The sequence below is a fragment of the Marmota flaviventris genome, chromosome 13, assembly GCF_047511675.1.
Source record: "Marmota flaviventris isolate mMarFla1 chromosome 13, mMarFla1.hap1, whole genome shotgun sequence".
Taxonomy (NCBI): Eukaryota; Metazoa; Chordata; class Mammalia; order Rodentia; family Sciuridae; genus Marmota; species Marmota flaviventris.
The window spans coordinates 90,821,318-90,841,610 of NC_092510.1; the positions used below are offsets into that span (position 1 = coordinate 90,821,318).

Consider the following 20,293-nt stretch of genomic DNA (forward strand, 5'->3'; position numbering starts at 1 on the left):
ACATGTGGTTAAAACATTAAGGACAGGAACATCCCACTGGCAAGGATTATTCATGTTTAATCACAGCATGAGAAAATACTCTGTCCAACTACACACAGTATGCTTTGGACATTGACTGGATGAGGCAGAACAAGGAAGTCTGGGAGAACAGGAGTCGTGTGGAATTGGTCTTTCATTTTGCTTGTGACATTTTATTCTGAATTTCCAATGTCTTGAGAATCCCATAAATTTAGTTCACATTTATCACTTAAAATTATTATTAAACTATCAACAACTTATTGGGCATTATAGAGTCCCTACTATCAATCTTAAAATGTTTTTGGACAGACAGCATATTCACCTAAATTTTGAAAACTTAACGGATCAAGAGTGAAAAGTTCAGTTTGTCAAGTATGAATGGTACCATAAGATTCACTGCCAAATGAACTGCACAACTAATTACCCTAGACAATAATGTTTGGGCAGGTGGTCAGCAGATACTTTGAAGACAGTGAGAGCCAATGGGACTCTAAGACCTGGGCCTAGGACTGGTGGGAAGTAACATGGAGAACTTCCCAGTAGGAAGGGGAGAATAAGGTCCAAAGTACAAGAGCAAGGAAATCCAGAGAGCAAGTACTGTTTTCAGGAAGAGATTAGCTGGGCTCCCATTAAGCTAGGTTAAGGAATCTAGACATGTCCTGCTGGTAATCACAGCCCTGTGCTCAGAGGAATGCTTGGGGAGGACCTTGCAAGCAGATCATAAGGCAACTTCAAAGGTGCACATGGGTGGTGAAGGGGAAGGCAGCCATCTAGGTTTCAAGAGACTTACTGTGGGGAAGAAATAGAAAAGAAAAGAAGGCAGGAAAACTCCAGGTCTGTGGAAGCTGAAATTCAGGACTTCAAAATCACTACCCCATTACTCCTCTAGACAATTACTTTCCCATGCCTTAGCTTTCTTATCAACAGAACAGAAATAACAATCTGTCCTATAATGAAGCTGTTAGAGATCAAAGGTTCAGAACCATGCTAAGCAAATGACAGGGAGCCCTATATATTAAGAATAAACCCACCTTAGAACATGCTGGGTAGAAGAGGGCAAAAGGAGAAAAGCTCAAGGTCTAAAACCTGCAAAATGGTAGTTTTCCCTCCATTTGCATCAATTTGTGAAGGGTGCCAAAATTCCTCCTTGAAATTTTGCTTTTAAATTTACTCTTTTTCCCTCTTGGATCTCCTTGAGAAACTGCTATATTGTTGAGCTTATTATACTCTACAACATGCAGGAAAAAGGAGAACAGAGTCACTTTAGGTCACAGGATGCACATTTTAAACTTTTTTTTTTTGCCTTTTGGGGATGGTCAAACTCACAGCCTCTCTCACGATAGCCAAGTATTCTACAACTAAGCCCAAACACACTCACTGTGAACTAGTGGAAGGGGGGTGGGGGTGGGGTGGAGTCCAAATTGGTTGGAAAAAAACAAAACAAGAAAAAGTCTTAACTACAGAACGAGTGTGTAAAGAAATGCAGCTTTATTACTTTCAAGTACAAACAATAACTTGGGCTTGGATAACCAAATGTTGCCTAATTGAGGAAATCTGCTTTCACGTATAGATATAAATGATTTATAGTTAGCACAATCACTCATGGGTAAAAGAATGATTCTATGATGCATGAAAATAACTTCTCATCTTGTAGAAACATCTTATTTCACAAATCACTCCACTATTTGCTTAAGCAACCTCTTCTTACCCCCACCCCACACAGTTCAAATATAAACTTCACTTCATTCCCTCTAGATCACAACATACATCAGAAATTAGTGAGATGCAAGTTGCTCTAAGTGTTGGATTGTGAGCACTCTCATTAAGAGTACTGCATCTCAATTAGTGAAATACATCTGTCTGTTCACTATGTGAGTATAAGGACACCAAAACATTTGTCTTCTGAATTAATAATTTCCTGGGTTTGAATATGAAAAAAGATTTTTATTTGGACATATTCATGAGTAAAAGTAGCTGGAATCCATATGCTGCAATAATTAAGTTTATGCTGGCCAGGGCTGAAATACTAACAAAGCAACTGAACTGGCTCTGGGGAAGACTGGAAACACACTGAAACCACTTGACAGCAAAACGCCTTTTTGCACTGGGCATGATCATTTAGCCTGGTGAGGCTGATAGGAATGGTGCAAAGACTATCCAGAAATGCACTAAAGTATTTATTCTGGAAAGATTACACTCTCCTAGTACAGGCACGGGAAGCCTCTGTTCAGAGACACTGCCAAAGATGGCCAGTAAGCATTTTTTCAAGGTTAACGTATTCTTCTCATCAGATACTCTGTGACTGTGTAATTCTCAACAGTGTCTCAGTTGTCCCAATCATCTTGGCGAAAGCACCAGCATAAACAGGTAGGGAAGCTGTGTCAAGGGGACAGACCTAAAGAGCTTCTCTCCTACCCTTACAACTCTGTGTCCCTAAAGGCAAAGAGATCAGTGTGCCCTACCCAAGATTGCATCTGTGAGTAGCAATCAGATTCTCTCACTTTCCTGCAGAAAAAGGCAAGTGGCTCATACACCAAGGCCTAGAGGAAGAGGCACAGAAGATTCATCCCAGGCTTCCAAGGAACGAGGACACACAATCATACCTTCAGTGAGTCAGCTGGCTTTGGCCTAAAGCAATACCGGCCATCCAGGCTCCACCATCCTTAGCTGCTTCTGTAAGGTCAAAATGCCTAACCTAAATGATATAATTTCTTCATGTGTAAAATAATACTGTTTCCAAAAGTATTTTCTTTCCTCCTTATTTTACAAATGCATACTAGTAAGCAACCTCCTGTTAGCAATACCAGAATGAAAATATAATCTTCAAACTTTACCAATCATTTCAATTGCCAGAATGGAAGAATTTTCAAACTATGAAAAATTAAGTCCGATCCTCAGATTTCAATAGTAATGCTCCCCATGTCTCATTTTTGAAAACCTATCCAAATACATGTATCTTCCTTTGGAACTTTCTCAACCTCCAGTCCTTACACCGGAGGGTCTTTCTTCCTATTTCTCTAATAGGTCTAAAGGGTCAGGTTAGGATCGTATTTTACAATACTTATCACTTCAAATAATAGAGTCAGAGGAAACTACCTTTCAGTGAAGTGGGAACAAAGTCTACTAACCACCTCACACCCACTCAGCTCTCCAGCATTCTGTCCTCCTTTGGAGACTGAAGTTGCTGTACCCTCTATGAACCTGAGAGAAGAGATGCCCCTTGCTTCTGCCATGCCAGTGTCACCCAAGAAATTCAATCATCATAAAAAAAGGATGGGGCTATCTGCTCATAACTTAAAATTTTTCAGAAATTAAAATATTCACAGATGAGGCCAAGGTCATTTCCTTGCCTCTAGGCTAAAAAAGCAGAAGTCACTATGTGCAAAAGACAAAAGAAAGGAGACTAAGGAAGTACAGCTTAGCTTTAGTTATTCCCTGCCTGTTCCTTTCTGATTATGCCTTGCTTTATTTTGTAAAAAGGATGAGTTACCTTCCATTTTCTTTTTCTTTTTTTGAGACAGGGTCTCACTAAGTTGCCCAGGTTGGCCTTAAATTTGTGAACCTCCTACCTCAGCTTCCCAGGTCCCCGAGATTATTGGCATCCACCACTATGCCCAGCTTACCATTCACTTTTTACAAAAGCTGGCAATCATATGCATAGATTCAGCATCTATAAAGCAATTAAGTAAAATGCTCAAGTGAAAGAAAGGCCTGTGCGGGGAAGAATCAAAGTTGGACTTCAACTACTGCTGTCAAAATTGAGCAGCGCCACCTTGACAATAACTTCCATTCCACTAAAGACTGAAAAGGGACACAGAGTGAAGTTTCACACCAGTCATTTTTAATAAAACTTTTCTCACAAATGAAGCTATTGGATGAATCTGAAAATGAGGTGGAGGGTAGTGATGGTCATTAGACCAGTAATCTCAATTATTTATTCAGGCTGGTTGGAAATGAAAAAGTGATTCACCCTTATTGTCCAAAGTCTCCATGGGCTTCTGCAAAAGATTCCAGCTACAATTCTGGTTCCATTTCTAGGACAAAGCAGAGTTCGTACACAGAACTCAAATGTGACATGGATTAAACATGGATATTACTCTTTTGCCTAATCCCCTTGGTGTTTCAACATGGTCATTGACACTAAACCAGTCCTTGAAATCAACTATGAGTCTCTACTAACTACACAACATTCTGAAGTCCACTGTCTTGATCTATGCTAATGCAGACTGGGGAAGAAATGGGTTCCCAATCTATATATTTGCATTCTCAGATCTGCCAGCAACCCTTTTCTCCAGCTGACAAATGATATGCTCTATGTGGGAGGCAGCAAGAAGGAATAAGCCATATTGCTAGGCAGAGGCTTTAAATGAGGTTCCAATTCTTATGTTCATCTTCAAACTATCATCCTGTCAGGTCTGCAAAAGAAATATACCACCCCCTCACTCTCCTAGTAACACAGGGAAACACTTCCACTGCTGCTCCCTCTACTTTCTCTCTAATGCTTATGACAATTATGTTACAACATTTCCACTGATGAACCACAAAATTACCTAACTTTAGAGAGGGTGGAGAACACACGCTGGCAGCTCACAGACATGTTTTGTTTAGAATACCTTATCTTAAATTATCTTCAATCAGCTGCCAATATTTTAAAAATCAGAGGACTTCTAGATTTGAAATCTAGATTTCTAGTTCTTACAAACAAAAAACCCCAGACCTGTCAACACTTAGTTTATTTCAGCTAATGACAAAACAGTAAGAGCTGAGTAAGAGCCCTAAGATGTACTCTCCAGAGTTCTGCACAATCCTCCCTAGAACATTCTATTCACTTATGTTACCTACGACTCCCTCAGGCATTTGAGACTCCCTCAGGTTTTGTTTAATTTAGGACAATTGCTTTACATTAAAGATGATGAAGGTGTGGAAAGGAAAGTTAATCTGCCTGAGGCCAAAGTTCCAGTTAGAGGCAAAGGAAGAAACCAAGTCAGATTCAGACATCTTTCCTTCCCAGTTAGAAGATTGCCTCCCTACAGAATCCAGACTCCAATCATCATCAAATCCACCAATTACTTAGTTTTCTAAGTGGAAACTCATATTTTCTACATTCACCTTTTACTCATCCTTTTTATATGATCAATTTCCTTAATAACTTATCTCCAACATGACGAGAACAATAAATCAGAGATCAGATGAAACTGCAATATCAACTTCTGCACACTCCAGTGGATGCAGGACTGGAAGGAATCTTAGCTGAACACGTGGTTGCACAGACAAGGAAACTAGAGACCAGAGAAGTGTTGCCTGACACTGCAGAGCTCCTATGTAACACTCAGTCACCATTCAGTGACTCCATGTCACTTGTGCTATCACCAAGGCAGGTGGGAGGGGACCAGTTTTTTCCACAGGGAATATAAACTACAGAGCTCCCTCACATGTTAACCATGGCCAACCTTGACTCTGCCAAGAACTAGGGTTTAGAATGAGTTGTGAACAATCAATTTATAGAATTAGATTTGCACTGGAAGACAGACTTTCTGTAGAACTCGTATTTGATGGAAAATTTGTGTCACAGGACTCATTGGTCTTTTTAACACTGGCTCTTATAAAAAGCTAAGCCCCATATGAGAGAAGTTGCTATAACAGCATCATAGCACCTTTGCTTCAACTTCAAAAGAAAAAAAGGCTATGGTAAGAAGCTTTAATAACAGACTGAATGTGATTTTTATAGGCAACCAATTAGCAAATTAATGAACCATTTCACTTTCTTAAAACCAATATTCCACTCAAGAAAGACGAACCCAAAAAGCATCCTCTTATCCTGACCAACATAACTAAGTACAAATGAAGTCAATGGTGTACCCTATTAGCATGCTGCGCTGTATGTCAATAAAACAAACCCTCCCCCACCCTGAGCCCTGGCCCCTGGCAAACATAGATAAATGATTGTGCACTGCGTGATGATACCATTAGGTGAGAACTTTGGTTCATGCAGTTGGCTGCCACAGAGGTTGCACTCAAAACCTGCAGCCCCGGCACCCAAAGTCAATCAGTGGTGGTGGTTGTTTGTGGCATCAGCCGTGCTCCTTCCACAACACCAGGTGAATACTGTGGTCAGGCATGCTGGTAGCAAAGACCAAGCCTGTGTCATTGTGCCCATCCAGTCCATTCAGCCAGGATGCTTCGCCTGCCAGGAAGCTCGAACCTCTCTTTGATTTCCTGTACTCTGGCAAAGGCCAACGGCTAATCAGGCTCTCTGTCCGCAAGTCCATGATGTACAAGTAGCGGTTGTCAAACAGCAGGGCAAAGACATCTCCAAAGCCAAGCAAGGCCAAGTTTGCTATCTCAGGAATCTTGATGACCCTACAAGGATGAAAGGGATCATGAAGCAGAAGGTAACTTTGCTTCTGTTTATGTCACTGAAATCTTTTCTGGAGACATTTAAAACCAGCATAAAATTCAAGTAAATTTAGAATTAAATGAAAGTATCTGATAAAAAGAAAAATATGAAGCCAGACACAGTGGTGCACCCCTGTAATCCCAACTAAGGAGGCAGCAGGAGAACTGCAAGTTCAAGGCCAACCCCAGCAATCCCTAAGCAACTTAGCGAGCCCCTGACTCAAAAAATAAAAAGAGGCCTGGGAATGCAGCTCTGTGTGTTTTCAGTTTAACTAACATGTAAGAAAGTAGTGTTTGATCAAAGTTTATAAAAGCACAAAACATCCATCCAAGCTACAAAAGATCTTAGATTATCTAAGTTAACATCCTCATTTATATTTATAAACACACACACACACACACACACACGTTGCAGAAGGGTCACATTAACTTTATTTATTTTTATGTGGTGCTGAGGATAGAACTACCTCACACGTGCTAGGCAAGAGCTCTACCACTGAGCCACAACCCCAGCTCCAACATTCTTATTTTTAAAATATGAAAACTAAAGCCCAGACAAGGTACACCCTTTGGCTAAAGATTCACAACTTGTCAGGTACCAGTTAGAACTAGACAAGAGTCAACTCCTACCATTAGGTAAAAAGACTTTTTCATAAAGTCCTAAATAATAGATTCTGTAATACAGAACAAGCCTAAAGCCAAGTGACTATAGATCTACTCTGCTCACCAGGCAGCAAACAAGTGGGTTTCCTTCTAAGAAAAAGGCTAAAAAGTTGTTAGAGCAACCTGGGCAATCTGTGAGGCAGCCCCAACTTTTGCACACTGGTAGTTTCTAAAATGTCAAAGGCACAAAATGGGAGAGATTCAATTAAGCATCAACATAAATGAAGAAGAGAAAAAAAAATAGTTTCTGTAATTTGCACCCTTAGTGGGAGCAAAATGTTGATAAGAAAGTTAATGTCTTCCTTCTTTGGAGGCACTAGAAAAAAAGTTATAAGATATGGGGCATATAACCAGTCTTCTACAATATGGTTGGGCTCCTGGGGGAGGGAAATTCAGCTTATGTGTTAACAAGGACACTATTAAACCAGTGTATGTCCAAGAGTCCAGCCAGAATTGGGAGGGCTGGTAACCAGAACAAGTAAGGAACACCTGAAGGACATTAGCTGAGAATGGAGAAAAAGAATGGGGCAGGGACATCATTACCTCTAAACAGCAGAGGATGTGTATAAGAGAAAGGCCAAACATTACAAGGTCTAGAAGACGAACTAGGATCAAAAGAAAAAGTCACAAAGCAAATTTCATTTTGATATTAGGAAGGAAGGAGACTTTATGTTTTATCTAGCATTTACCAAGTACCCGACACAATTAACATGTTATCACAGTCCTCACACAATGTGGTGAGGTAAAGGTTTATCCTCATTTTACACACAGCTAATATGATGCAGACCTAGCATTTCAGCCCAGATCTGTCTTGACTCCAGAACCTACCTTCTTTTTTCTACATACAGCACCTTTCTATGAGGAGAGCACTGAGCATCTCCAATCAATGTGTACAACTCCTGAATGAATGGATAAGGGCACAAATGAATGATTTCAACTGAATAGATGTGTTTTTAGTGTCAGACATGCTGAATAATAACTGGGTCCCTGAGAAAAGATGAGTAAATGGTGTTCGTCCCTTGGAACAGGGAAGGCACAACATATATAACTGTGAATATAAGACCATGCTCAACACAAACACCACACTGTATATAATGGAAACATCAAGGAATTCTATCTTAAATATTATTCTACCTTTTATCGGATGGCCTTGGAAGAGCACTGTTTCTTTCCTGAATAAGTGGAATTGGGTATATCATATGGAAGACAATATTAAAGGACTCTCTCAATTTTACAAATTCTGTCACAAGCCAAATGTTTTCTTACAAACTGATAATCTTTTATTTTAAAAAATTCTGCAATAGTAATAATATCTATAGGGACAACACTTCTATGAAACTAAGAAAACTGTTAAGTACTGCTGGTCCTCTGCTTGAAAAGCAGATCAGAAAATAAGCTCACCTTCTTAGACTGAAAACAGAAGAAACTCCTACTAAAACAGAACTATTTAGATGCCTACATTTAAGAATAGCATTCATCCAAAGTCAATCACTAAACAATCCCTACGGTGCAAGCCTTTATAAACAGGCTATAGGATGAAGACAGATCCCAGGGAAAGGAGGGAACTCGGATTAACTTCAAATAAAGGGGAAATAGAGCTTCCAATTAATGTTCTTCAGATGAAATATAATCACAGTAACTCATTCATCATTCTCTACCTGGTGATTATGTTCATTCACTCACAAATATTTATTGAGAATCTAAAGTATACTAGCTGATATTGGAAGTAGGATTAAGTTGTTAAAAAAAAAAAAAAAGGCAAAATTCTTTACACACACACAAACTGTGCAAAACTGAATTTATTAGCCAAACCTGCTTCTCCGTTTCCTCACTCACTCATTCACCCAAGTAAGTGCTCAAGCTAGGAAACATGGCAACCACCTAACTCTCCACCTTACTCAAATCAGAGATTCAATCACCAAGCTTTATTGATTTTACCTGCTGAATTTTTCCCTAATGTATTCATTACTACCTCTATTACCACAGTTCCAGTCTAAGACACCATCTTAGCTTATAGTATTGCCAATAGCTTTCTATTGATTGCTCCCCAAGAGTAAATCACTTAACTCCTTTCAGTAAGTTCTCTTCACAATGAAGTCTGATTTTGTTACCACCTTGCTTAAATCTTTAAACTCTCTGATGACTCCCTACCATCCTCTTATCTGCAGTCACACTGGTGAATTCCTCAAACAGACTGGTTTTTCAGTCTGCAACACTCCTCACAACAGACCCAACAGGCACACATCCTTTAGGGCTCAGTTCAAACATCTCTTCTTCAAGGGAATTACCCTGTATTATGTTCCTTCTATTCCAATCATTTAAAAATTGTATTTAGCTTTGTGTGCGTACACACCCAGAGCAGGGGTTTGTGAGCGTGGGCTGAGTGCAAGATAAGACAGGCAAGCCCTCTACCACTAAACTACCCCAGCTCCTATAGTTTGCTACTGAATGTCAGTCTTCCTTCTTACTAATCAGTAATTTCCATGAATTTGTTAAGTATTTCTTCTGCTTCCCAGTGCACATCAAAATGTGTGATACATAGGCAGTTGCTCAATAAATACTTGCTAATGAATAAAACAATGGTACAATGAACATAAATATAAACTGCTACAAAAGAGATCCAAAGGAAGCTTGGGAAAATAGCTAGAAACTCTGGTAAGGCCTACTACATCATTAATGTAAAGAAAAGTATAACTGGAAACATGGAAATCCGGGGGGGCTATAGAGAGAGGGCTTAACAAAAAAGATAAGCTGATTCCAAAGACTGAAACAAATATGTTGCAGAAATAGAACACAGGTCATGATAAGCTTGCAGGCCCTTTTACTTCTGATCACATTAGACCTGTAAACAGACATCCCTGCTAGCAGTCTAAGTCTTTGAACCTAAGTAACCCTCTATGCTGTACTGAGATAACCTAGCTCAAGAGATTACATCACATCTCACACTTATTGAGCAACATGCTGTCATCTGTGCTCTGCTCCTTTTCAATTAGCGTCAAAGCTTAAGTGGCCCAACAAGATCTTAGCAACTCAGGCAATAGGTTTTGTACTAGGGTTTCTAAAGAGGTTGGTTTGTGTTTGGAAGAGAAAAAGCAGAGATAAAGTAGTCCCCTTTTCAAAGAAAACTGTGAACCATGAGCTTCCTATCAGCAAATAATCTTGGATGTTCATTACTTAAAGCTAGAGCATCCAAAACACTAAACACCAACGAACTTTCCCCTGGCACTCTAGACACTATTCTGAGTAGAAAGTATATATGAGAAAGGTAGACTTGGGATCAAACTGAAGCCTTTAAAGAAAGACAGTAAGCACTGAAATGATTATGATACCTCTATTCTGCCTTACTTTTGCTCTCTCCTCTCAAAATTTTAATTCAAAATAAAATATTAAACTGTAAAAGATGCGATTTTCCCATGGTGAATACATAAAACTTTTTTCTTTTTTTTCAAAATATCAAGTTCTTTCAAAAATTTATTCTCTCACTTTTTGTCGCCTTAGGCTTCCTTGTATGCTATGTACATGCCCACTGAATAAGCCAGCCAAGGATGAATGAGTGTTGGATTACAGTAAGTTGTGGAACACAGAGCAAGACCCCCATTACATCTCAGCATCAGTTTCTCCCATCTATAAAATGAAGAGCTTACACTAATGTTTTTTGGAGATGTTTTCACTCTTTTCTTCACAAAGCACAAGCATCAATCATTTCTAGAAATTATTCTGACAGTTCTGAAATCTAACTGGTCAGAAATGATGGTGTGAATCAGAGACACAAATGAGGTTGTAACTTTGTGACCAAAGAGACTGGGGTCAATCAAAGTCCTGAAGGCTAGTTATGAACAGATCCCATTCAAGAAGATCTCAAACAGTTATGTATAAAAACAATGAAGGGAATGTTCAATTTTCTCTAACTCTCCCAAGCTGGCATTTACTGAATCATGCTGTGAAACACTATTTCTGTGAATTATTTATAGGTGTGTGCACCTTAGGTGTAAAGTATAGAAGTTAAACAAATTCAGACAGGTTTCTCAATATAGAGTTTCTCAGAGTTACTAGTAACAAAGATCTGTCAGGTCCCTACTAGATCCTCACCACAGGCATTTCATTTAACATTCACTTTATAGATGAGAAAACTGAAACAGAGGAGTCAAGATATTTACACAAAATCATGCCCCCAATTAGAGATGGCACCTATTCTTAAACCAAAGTCTCATCACTAATGTAAATTCTCTCACTTATCATATGGCACTGGCTTCCATCAGTCCTATATGCTAATAGATATTTCCAATGTCCAAGGAGGACCTATAATATGCAAGAAATCACAAAATTATTTGTCCATGGACCTCTTGTTTATTTCTTTAAAGGGAACCCATGCTAGTTACACTTTCTTTAGCTAGCTGTCTTTCTACTAATCAATAGAAGGCCACTTGATGCCTAAACCCCACAGAGGTTGAGCAGGCTCACACAGTAATTCCTACTATGCAGTATGACTTACCAGAATTAAAGGAGATCTGAAAGAGCTTCTCATCCAAGCACTGCATTTTCCAAAAAAGTATGTTACATTCAAAAAGTGGAAGTAGTTCACGACTTAAAGAGTAGGGGAGGGCATAGAATCCCGATCTTCAGGTTTCAACATATAACCCTTTCCTGCTCACTTACTGTCTCTAAATCATTTTGCCTAGGTGAGCTACTCAATATATATATTCCTGTGTATTAACTAATATATTAAGTATTTCATAATAAAGCAAGCTATTGATGGTATATTCAAAAATATAGTCTTGTTGCTGGGCATGGTGACACACACCTGTAATTCCAACAGCTCAGGAAGCTGATGCAGGAGGATGATCAAAGCCAGCCTCAGCAAAAGCGAGGCACTGAGCAACTCAGTGAGACCGAGTCTCTAAATAAAATACAAAACAGGGCTGGAGATGTGCCTCAATGGTCAAATACCCCTTGAATTCAATCTCCGGTACCCACCCCCCAAAATATATAGTCTTGTCTTTATTACTGAACTGCAAATAATTTTCAAAGATAAAGCATAAGGTCCAAGGAAACATTACCTGAGAATATCATAACTGGCAAAGTCCCATTGGTAGAGACCGAGTGCTGAACTACAAACAATGTATTTGCCATCAAAATGAAGTCTTGGCTGCAGGCAGATACTTCTATCCTCAGAGACAGACAATGTCTTTAAACACTTGCAGTTGATTTCTCTCCCAATTGGCCAAATCTACAGAAAACAAAGTTAGGAAAGATGACAGATCACATCACCACAAAAAAGCTTGTTCTTAAAGTGTCTTGTATTTGCTAAAGTCAGATACAAAAAAGTGAAATATACTGCAAAGACCCAGGTTTTATAGCCAAGAGTCATGGATTAAAGTCCTGATTCTTCTGCATGATTTTAGATAAAATACTTAACCTCTCTGAATCTCTGCTCCTGCAAGGAAAATAATGCCTACCACAAAGATGACTAAAAAGATGCAAGAATCACATATGAGAATGTTTTGTAAATTCTTTACAAATCATTATAGCACAAGAATGCTTGTTTCATAGTTTAGATCTAAGAAAGAACTGAAGAAAGCAGGAGGTTTTTTTTGTTGTTGTTGGGCGGGGGGGGATTGAACTCAGGGGCACTCAATCACCGAGTCACATCTCCAGCCTTATTTTAAATTTTATTTAGAGACAGCGTCTTACTGAGTTGCTCAGTGCCTTGCTTTTGCTGAAACTGGCTTTGAACTCATGATCCTCCTGCCTCAGTCTTCCAAGCCACTGGGATTACAGGTGTGCACCACCATGCCTGGCTGGTAGATGTCTTAACAGGAAGAATGAGTGCAAAATAAATTTTTGTGTTTCTTTTTCATTGACAAATTAAGAGTTAGAAACTGCATACCACATAGAGCTACCAAACATCCTCTCTCCCAATAGATTTAAGATGACTTAGACAAAGACACTCTTAGTCTTCCCCTTGGAACATTCTCCCTTTGCCATAATACTTTAATAATTAACAGAGGTAAAAAAAACTCACCTTGATCTCATATTTGTCTGCACTTAAAAGAATGTAGTCTCCAGGGCTGTGCAAGAGAGACTTGACTTTGCACTTCTGCAAAACCACCTACAAATATCAACATCTATGTTACAAAAAGATCCTTTTAATGCTGCTCCAAAATACTGATTTTATTTCACTTTTAAAACAGAAGATGAGCTTGAAATATGGTATGCTACAATAGCTAAACTATAACTCTATTACCAAATTAACCTATACTAAGATTTTTGCTACAACTAGATTCTGTTTTTAGAAGTATCTAAAAGTGTCCATGTTGGCAGCATTTAATCAGTATGGAAGAAGACATTAATTAAGTAATTTTTAAAATTATAAAATGTGACATAATATAAAACATAAGGAACAGAAAATGTCCTTACATATAAAAGTAAATGATCTGTTTTAATAAATATGTACATTATAAAGAAAAAAAGACATTACTTTATGTGTATATGTAACTACATGACCAATATGATTTTGCAAAAAGTATACTCAGAAAAATGAGAAACTGTATCCCATCTATGTATGATATATCAAAGTATATAAGTGCATCCTAATGTCATGTATAACTAATTAAAACAAATTAAAAAATTAAAAAAAACAAACCACTGGACTTGGAACCAGAATCTGCCATATACTAAACTCAACTCTGTAACCTTGGACAAGACCAAATAACCTTTTTTTTTTTCTTTCAATACTAGGGACTGAACCCAGGGTTGCATGCATGCTAAGCAAACACTCTACCAATTCTATCTAACCTCTTACCTTCCTCACCTTTAAAATAGAAAGCAAGGTACCTATTATCTTTTTTTCTTTTAATATTTTTTAGTTTCAGGTGGACTTAATATCTTTATTTATATGTGGTGCTGAGGATCAACCCAGTGCCTTATACAAGTCAGGCAAGCACTCTCCACTGAGCCACAATCCCAGCCCCAAGGCACCTATAATCTTACCTCACATAACTGAAGTGAACATAAAATTAAACCATGTAAGTAATAGTAGTATTGTAATTTAAAAAATCCCATTATCACTTGGGATAATCTATAAACACTACATTATAGTTATTTTTTAAAAATAACATTATAGTTATTTTAAAAAACTAAATCAGCATGAAGTGAAACAGGAGGCAAGATTTACTCATTCAGAAGTCTGGGTTGGAGATTCAACTGAAACTGATGGACCTGCTATTAAGTATTAGGTACCTTGCTAGGTTCACTTCCAACATATCATTTAACAGTCACAGGAACTTAGCAGATGATAAAACTCAGTTCCTGAAGGTGAAAGTAACTTGTTTGAGACATCATAGGCATATTTTGACTCAAGTCTGTTTTCTCTTACACCAAGTTGCCTTATAATATATACCTTCTCTGTTTATAAATGTGATTTGCTCAAAATATAATATTGATCTTCTCACAGACTGCTCTCCCTTCAGCTCTACCTATTTCAGAAAAAGACATAATCACCCATCCAATCTAAAATCTATCAGTTCTCTGATTCTTCATCCCCTACAATGAATCAGTATGTTTAGGTGACTTTACCTTAAAAGCATGTCTCCATGTGTGACCCTCTTTCTTCATTACCACTCAAGTCCAAGTCATGAGCATCTTTTGCTTAAACTAAGCCTAACTATTCACCCTGTTGTCTACTCATTTTTTTTTTTTTAGAATATGGTTTATTTATTTATTTATTTTTTAAGAGAGAGAGAATTTTTTAATATTTATTTTTTAGTTTTTGGCAGACACAACATCTTTGTTTGTATGTGGTGTTGAGGATCGAACCCAGGCCGCACGCATGCCAGGCGAGTGCACTACCGCTTGAGCCACATCCCCAGCCTGTCTACTCATTTTTTAAAAACATAAATCAGACCCTTGATCAGAGCTTCCAATACTTCGTATTATACTTTTGACATCTACCATCTTTACTCTGGCCTAATAAGTCATACATGATGACTACATCCACGAGTCTCTCTCAATGAAGAACAGCTACACTGGCCTTCTTCCAGGTCATCAAATGTTCCAGATTCTTATTCTTATACCCCCTGAAACACTCTTTTTCCTGCTCTTCCCACAGTTACCACCTATTGATTTTTCATGGTTTACCTCTTCTCCAAAAGCTTTCCCTGAACTAATTAATAAGATACCTTCCGGGATTCTTAAAAAACACTGTACTCCTCTTTAACAGAATTTGTAATTATGTAGCATTTATTTGCAAAATTACTGTTTAATAACTATTTGTCATACTAGACCAACATGCATAGGGCTATTCTGCTCACTCCTGTATGCTCAGCCCCTCACAAAAAGCTCAAGAGAAGTGCTTATACATGGCATATCCTTAAAGAATATACTGTATTTGACCTAGCAAAAATCTTGTTTTGAAAATTAGAAAACGCAACATTTTGTTTGAAATCTTCTATATTTTTCTTTACTTTGCCCCACTTTTTTTTTTTTTGCAGTGCTGGAGATTAACCCAGGGCCTTGTAGACAAGCACTCCACCATTGAGATACATGACCCCATTTTAAACACAAAAATTGGAAGGAGAAAAAAAAGTGAAGGCTGCTCATCTGATTAAAAGAGAGACATGAAAAATAAATAAATAAAAGAGAAACATGAGCATCTGAAAAAGGGCAAAAAGCACCCCAATCCTACCAGAAACAACACCTTCAAAATTCTGGTGCATAAATACATTTAGAAACTGGCATTATTCTCCACATACACTTTTATATGGAACCTGTCTTATTGTAAGCATCTTTCCACACCCATGTGTCATTTATTTGTTAAACTATTTACCCAGTGCCTTCCACAGAGGGGTCATTACTGTACACTACCATGCTTTGTGTCTGCATTTATTCCACTTACAACTCATCTACCAGCTATAAGGCAGAGTCTACCATCCTCTCCATTGCCCACCCGCAAAAAGCCTGGTGACAAGGAGATTTCTTCTAAGTCTTCATACCTTGGTGACCCATTCCGTGTGCCCAGTAAGTGTGTTCAGGCATGTCCCAGCAGATAAAGCCCATACTTTCACAGTGAAGTCTGCAGAGCCACTCACCAAGATATCCAGTTCATCATTGTAGTCCACGCTAAACACTAGTGCATATAAATACATAAAGTTAAAACACGCCTCTCTGTCAATGGTTCTTTTATAACAAGCATTCAATAATGTTTATTCTCCCCAGCTGCCCGACTACATAATTTCCTAACCTGAGCTACTGTAAGAATGGTGCTACTCAACCAGCAATTTTATGATAAGAAAATCTATTTCAAATTTCTTATTAAGATAGCTTATTATCCTAAAGTTGGAAAGTCCTGGGAACAATATAATCTCTGATATTTGTGCCACCTTCAGCATGAAGCAAAACCAGTGATTGAGAAAATGGCATTCCTTCTTAGGATTATCTGCAATAATAATAAAACAAAACGTAAAGAATATAAGCTGCAAAACAGTACCCAGGCTCAAGAAAAGTCAATGTAAAGAGGAAAAAAAAACAAAAAACAAAAAAAACAAGGCTCTCAAAGGTTAGACTAAGACACCAAAACAATGTATGAATTCTTCACAGTTGTATACCTAGTACCTAAATCATTTCAGGCAGCACAGGGAGTACTATTTGTTTTTAAATATCTGCCAAGCTCTAAAGGACATTAGAGACCCAAAGATGAAGACATTTCCCTCCTTTAAGGAACTCTAAGTGGGGAGAAGTGGAGGAAGTCCAGAAAGAAATAAAAGTTTACCTCTTGCTAGGGAAACACCAAGGAGAATGACTAACTCTGCCCAGGGCTATCAGGGAGGACTTCAGGGAAGAGGCGATATTGGAGATGGGCCCTGAAGGATGAGTAGAGTTTATCAAGAAAAGAAAATTGCAAGTAGAGGGAACAGCAAAGGCATGGAGTTAAGAAAAGCCACAGCAACGTCCAGGAAACAGCAAGTAGAACATTTTTTAGAACAGGGCTCTCAAAGTTGATAAGGAATAAAATCACCTGGATGTCACTGTATATCTTGACACAGTGGAATGTCACACTCAGTTTAATATCTAAATTCCATACTAAATCATAAACCCAAATAATAATTGCTGAAATAAGTGATAGCAGATAGCAAAGATTGAAGACAAATATACAGAACAAACAAAATTAAAAAAAAAAAACAAAAACGGTTTTAGCAGCAAAACAACTAGGTTTAGTTTAAAGAATACTGAGCACCAGAAACAGTGTAGGGAATTCAGAACATAAGGGTGAACAAGACAGGCAAGATCCCTGTCCTCTGGAGCTTATGGTCTGATGGGGATGTAAGGTTATGCTTACTTGTATGATGAGTGTTATGACAGTAATACAGGTTATGGGGAACAAGTAGAGGGGTCCAACCTGTTTAGGGAGTCCCAGAAGGATGCTCATAAACGTGAGGCTTAGGAGCATAAATTATGACCCCGAGAGGCTAAAACAGTACATAAATAGAGGAAAGAAAGAGGGAAGGCGATCCACAAGACTCCAGGAAATAGCTCAATATGATTTCTACATAAAACTCCAAAACAAAATGTAACATGGGGAACTCAAGTCTCAGGTTATATTCAAAAGACCAATTTTCTGCAAAATAGGTCTGGTATGCCTTTATTAAGAAACATTCACAGGCTGGGGTTGTGGCTCAATGGTAGAGCACTTGCCTAGCATGTGTGAGGCACTGGGTTCAATTCTCAGCACCGAGTATAAATAAATAAACAAAATAAAGATCCATCAACAACTTAAAAAAAAAAAAAAAAGAAGCATTCAGGCATCTATTCCTTTTATCTTTAGGTGGTTACTTGCTTTCACTGGTAGTCAAACAAGCTCCAATTAGACATAATCTGTGAAGATCACACAATCTGTGAACCACTATTGCTCCAAAGGATTTTCAGCCTTAAATCTATAAATAAAGTGGTCTGAATTTCCAAGTGCAGGACTCACTCAGTTTGGAAGTATGGAATCTGATAAAAGCAAAAGTGACTGCACAACAGGATATAAATGAAATAGGAGAAAGGAACAACTACCCCTCCTAGCACAAGGGTACATGGAAGAATTTTTAAATGAGACAAGAAAAAGCAAAATTATTGAAAACGTCCCAAATAAGGAATAAAATCTGGAATAAAACTGAGATAAAAGGAAATAACTCCAGTGACTAAGAAGAGTGAAAAATAGCAGGTTAAATTAAAAAAAAAAAAAAAAATATATATATATATATATATATAAATAGAGAATATATATACAACATACATGGCTCCTGCTTTCAAAGAAAGATGCTAAAATAATTATAAAAATCCTTGAAAAAGGGCAACCCACCCGCCCCCGTGTGCCCCCGGAAGTGCTGGGTCCTGGCTCCGGAACTCCATTCCCAGCAGGCCACAGTGTTGTCAAAGGAGCCTGTCACAAGCTTCTGTTCATCAAACTTCACCGTTGCACAAGTGTGGGTCTGGATGCCATAAACGCACTGCCCTGTGCTCACATCCCACAGCTTTGCAGACAAGTCATCTGACCCTTCAAGAGAAAAGCAGGGAGGTTAATACAAAGCAAACACCCTGCAAAGGACAATTAATCCCAAAATCATGGTATTCTCAAAGCAAACGTTCAGCGATCACCTTCTCTGACTTTAAGGTTGAGAAAACCAAAGCATAGAGAGGGCAACATGACTTGCTTAGTCACCAAAATGGTATCAAGCACACTCGGACAGAATCTAAGCTTTTTGTTTAGTCCTGTCCCTTAACTTACCAGGCTACAGTACTGGACTAAAGTATCATTTGGTGCTTTCACTTGAAAAAATCTATAAATATTTGGTTATTACAAGCTCTAATTTGGGTCTGTAATGGGTAGGTACTCCCTATGGCTGCATGTTACACCTGCATGCTTGTCCACTACACAACAGTACTGAACAAATAAGGAATGACGAATAGCAGAGCTGTCTGACAGAATATAGTCCAAAGACAAGCCAAAGATAAACCTTTGATCATGGGCTAAGTTCTGCAAAAGCCAACAGCTAATTTCCTGAGCCATCCTGAAATATATAAAGGAACATTAAAAAAAAAAAAAAACAGGAACAAATTACCCCCATTCACAGCAACTCTACAAAAAGCTTATGAAATCCCTTAAAATTCTGTGGGAAAAATCAGTTTTTTCTTTTGACTCTGATGAAAATGTTACATTAATCATGATGACAATTCAACATTGTTCTCTAAGTTTAAAATTCTAATGATTAACTCATATCTCACAATTTACTTTTAAGTCAAAGACTTGACAAAAAGACCTTCTGAGGGCTGGAAATGTAGCTTAGTGGTGGAGCACTTGCCTTGCCACCTGTGAGGCACTCGGTTCAATCCTCAGCACCATATAAAAATAAATAAACAAAATCGAGATATCACGTCCATTTATAACTAAAAAATATTTTAAAAAAAAGACATTGAGAAGATACCATAGTTGCTACAATCAGGATACCACATTCTAGGAAAGCACTATATAAATAGTTCTGAAAGAGTTGAGGCATGCTAGTGCACACCTATAATCTCAAGAGGCGGGAGAATTGCAAGTTCAAAGCCAGCCTCAGCAACTTAATGAAGCCCTAAGCAACTTAGCAAGACTCTGTCTCAAAATAAAATATAAGGGCTGGGGGCCTGGGGTTGTGGCTCAGAAGTAGAGTGCTCACCTAGCACATTCAAAGCCCAGGGTTCTATCCTCAGTACCACATAAAAATAACAAAAAATAAAGGTATGGTGTCCAACTACAACTAAAAAAAGAAAATGAATATTAAAAAAAATATATATATACACACACACACACACACACACACACACACATGGGCTCGGTATGTGGCTCAGTGTTTAAGCATCCCTGGGTTTAATCCCTAGTTTAAAAAAAAAAAATAGCTGAAATAACTAAATAAAGCCAGACATAATTCCATCTTTAGTTAAGAGCCACTGTTTTAGACAGTGGAAAAGTAATCATCACTCAGAAAAGAATGAGACCATGACTTTAACTTTGGCAAACTCTATGAGTTACACTAAAATGGGTAGGAATACCACCCATTTCAGACTCAAATTAGAGCTTGTAATAACCAGCTATTTATAAATTTTTTATTGCCACTTTGCTATTTTTGTGGGGCTGGACTTGGTTAGTAGGTTCTCAATGAGTATCTGAGACATTAGAACCATCCAGAGAGCTTTAAAC

The 20,293-nt window shown here is 38.1% G+C and overlaps 1 protein-coding gene across 1 annotated transcript in view; it reads right to left on the reverse strand.

The window, feature by feature from the left end:
* Positions 1 to 1,484: 1,484 nt before the first annotated feature.
* Fbxw2 (F-box and WD repeat domain containing 2) overlaps positions 1,485 to 20,293 on the reverse strand; it is a 30,884-nt gene continuing 12,075 nt past the window's right edge. Inside the window, exons 4-8 of the mRNA XM_027945215.2 lie at positions 18,419 to 18,613; positions 16,068 to 16,201; positions 13,100 to 13,186; positions 12,135 to 12,304; positions 1,485 to 6,378 (exon numbers count right to left, since the gene is read on the reverse strand). Of these exons, the coding sequence (XP_027801016.1) occupies positions 6,090 to 6,378; positions 12,135 to 12,304; positions 13,100 to 13,186; positions 16,068 to 16,201; positions 18,419 to 18,613 (875 nt within the window). The 3' untranslated portion in view covers positions 1,485 to 6,089. The remainder of the gene's footprint in view (positions 6,379 to 12,134; positions 12,305 to 13,099; positions 13,187 to 16,067; positions 16,202 to 18,418; positions 18,614 to 20,293) is intronic.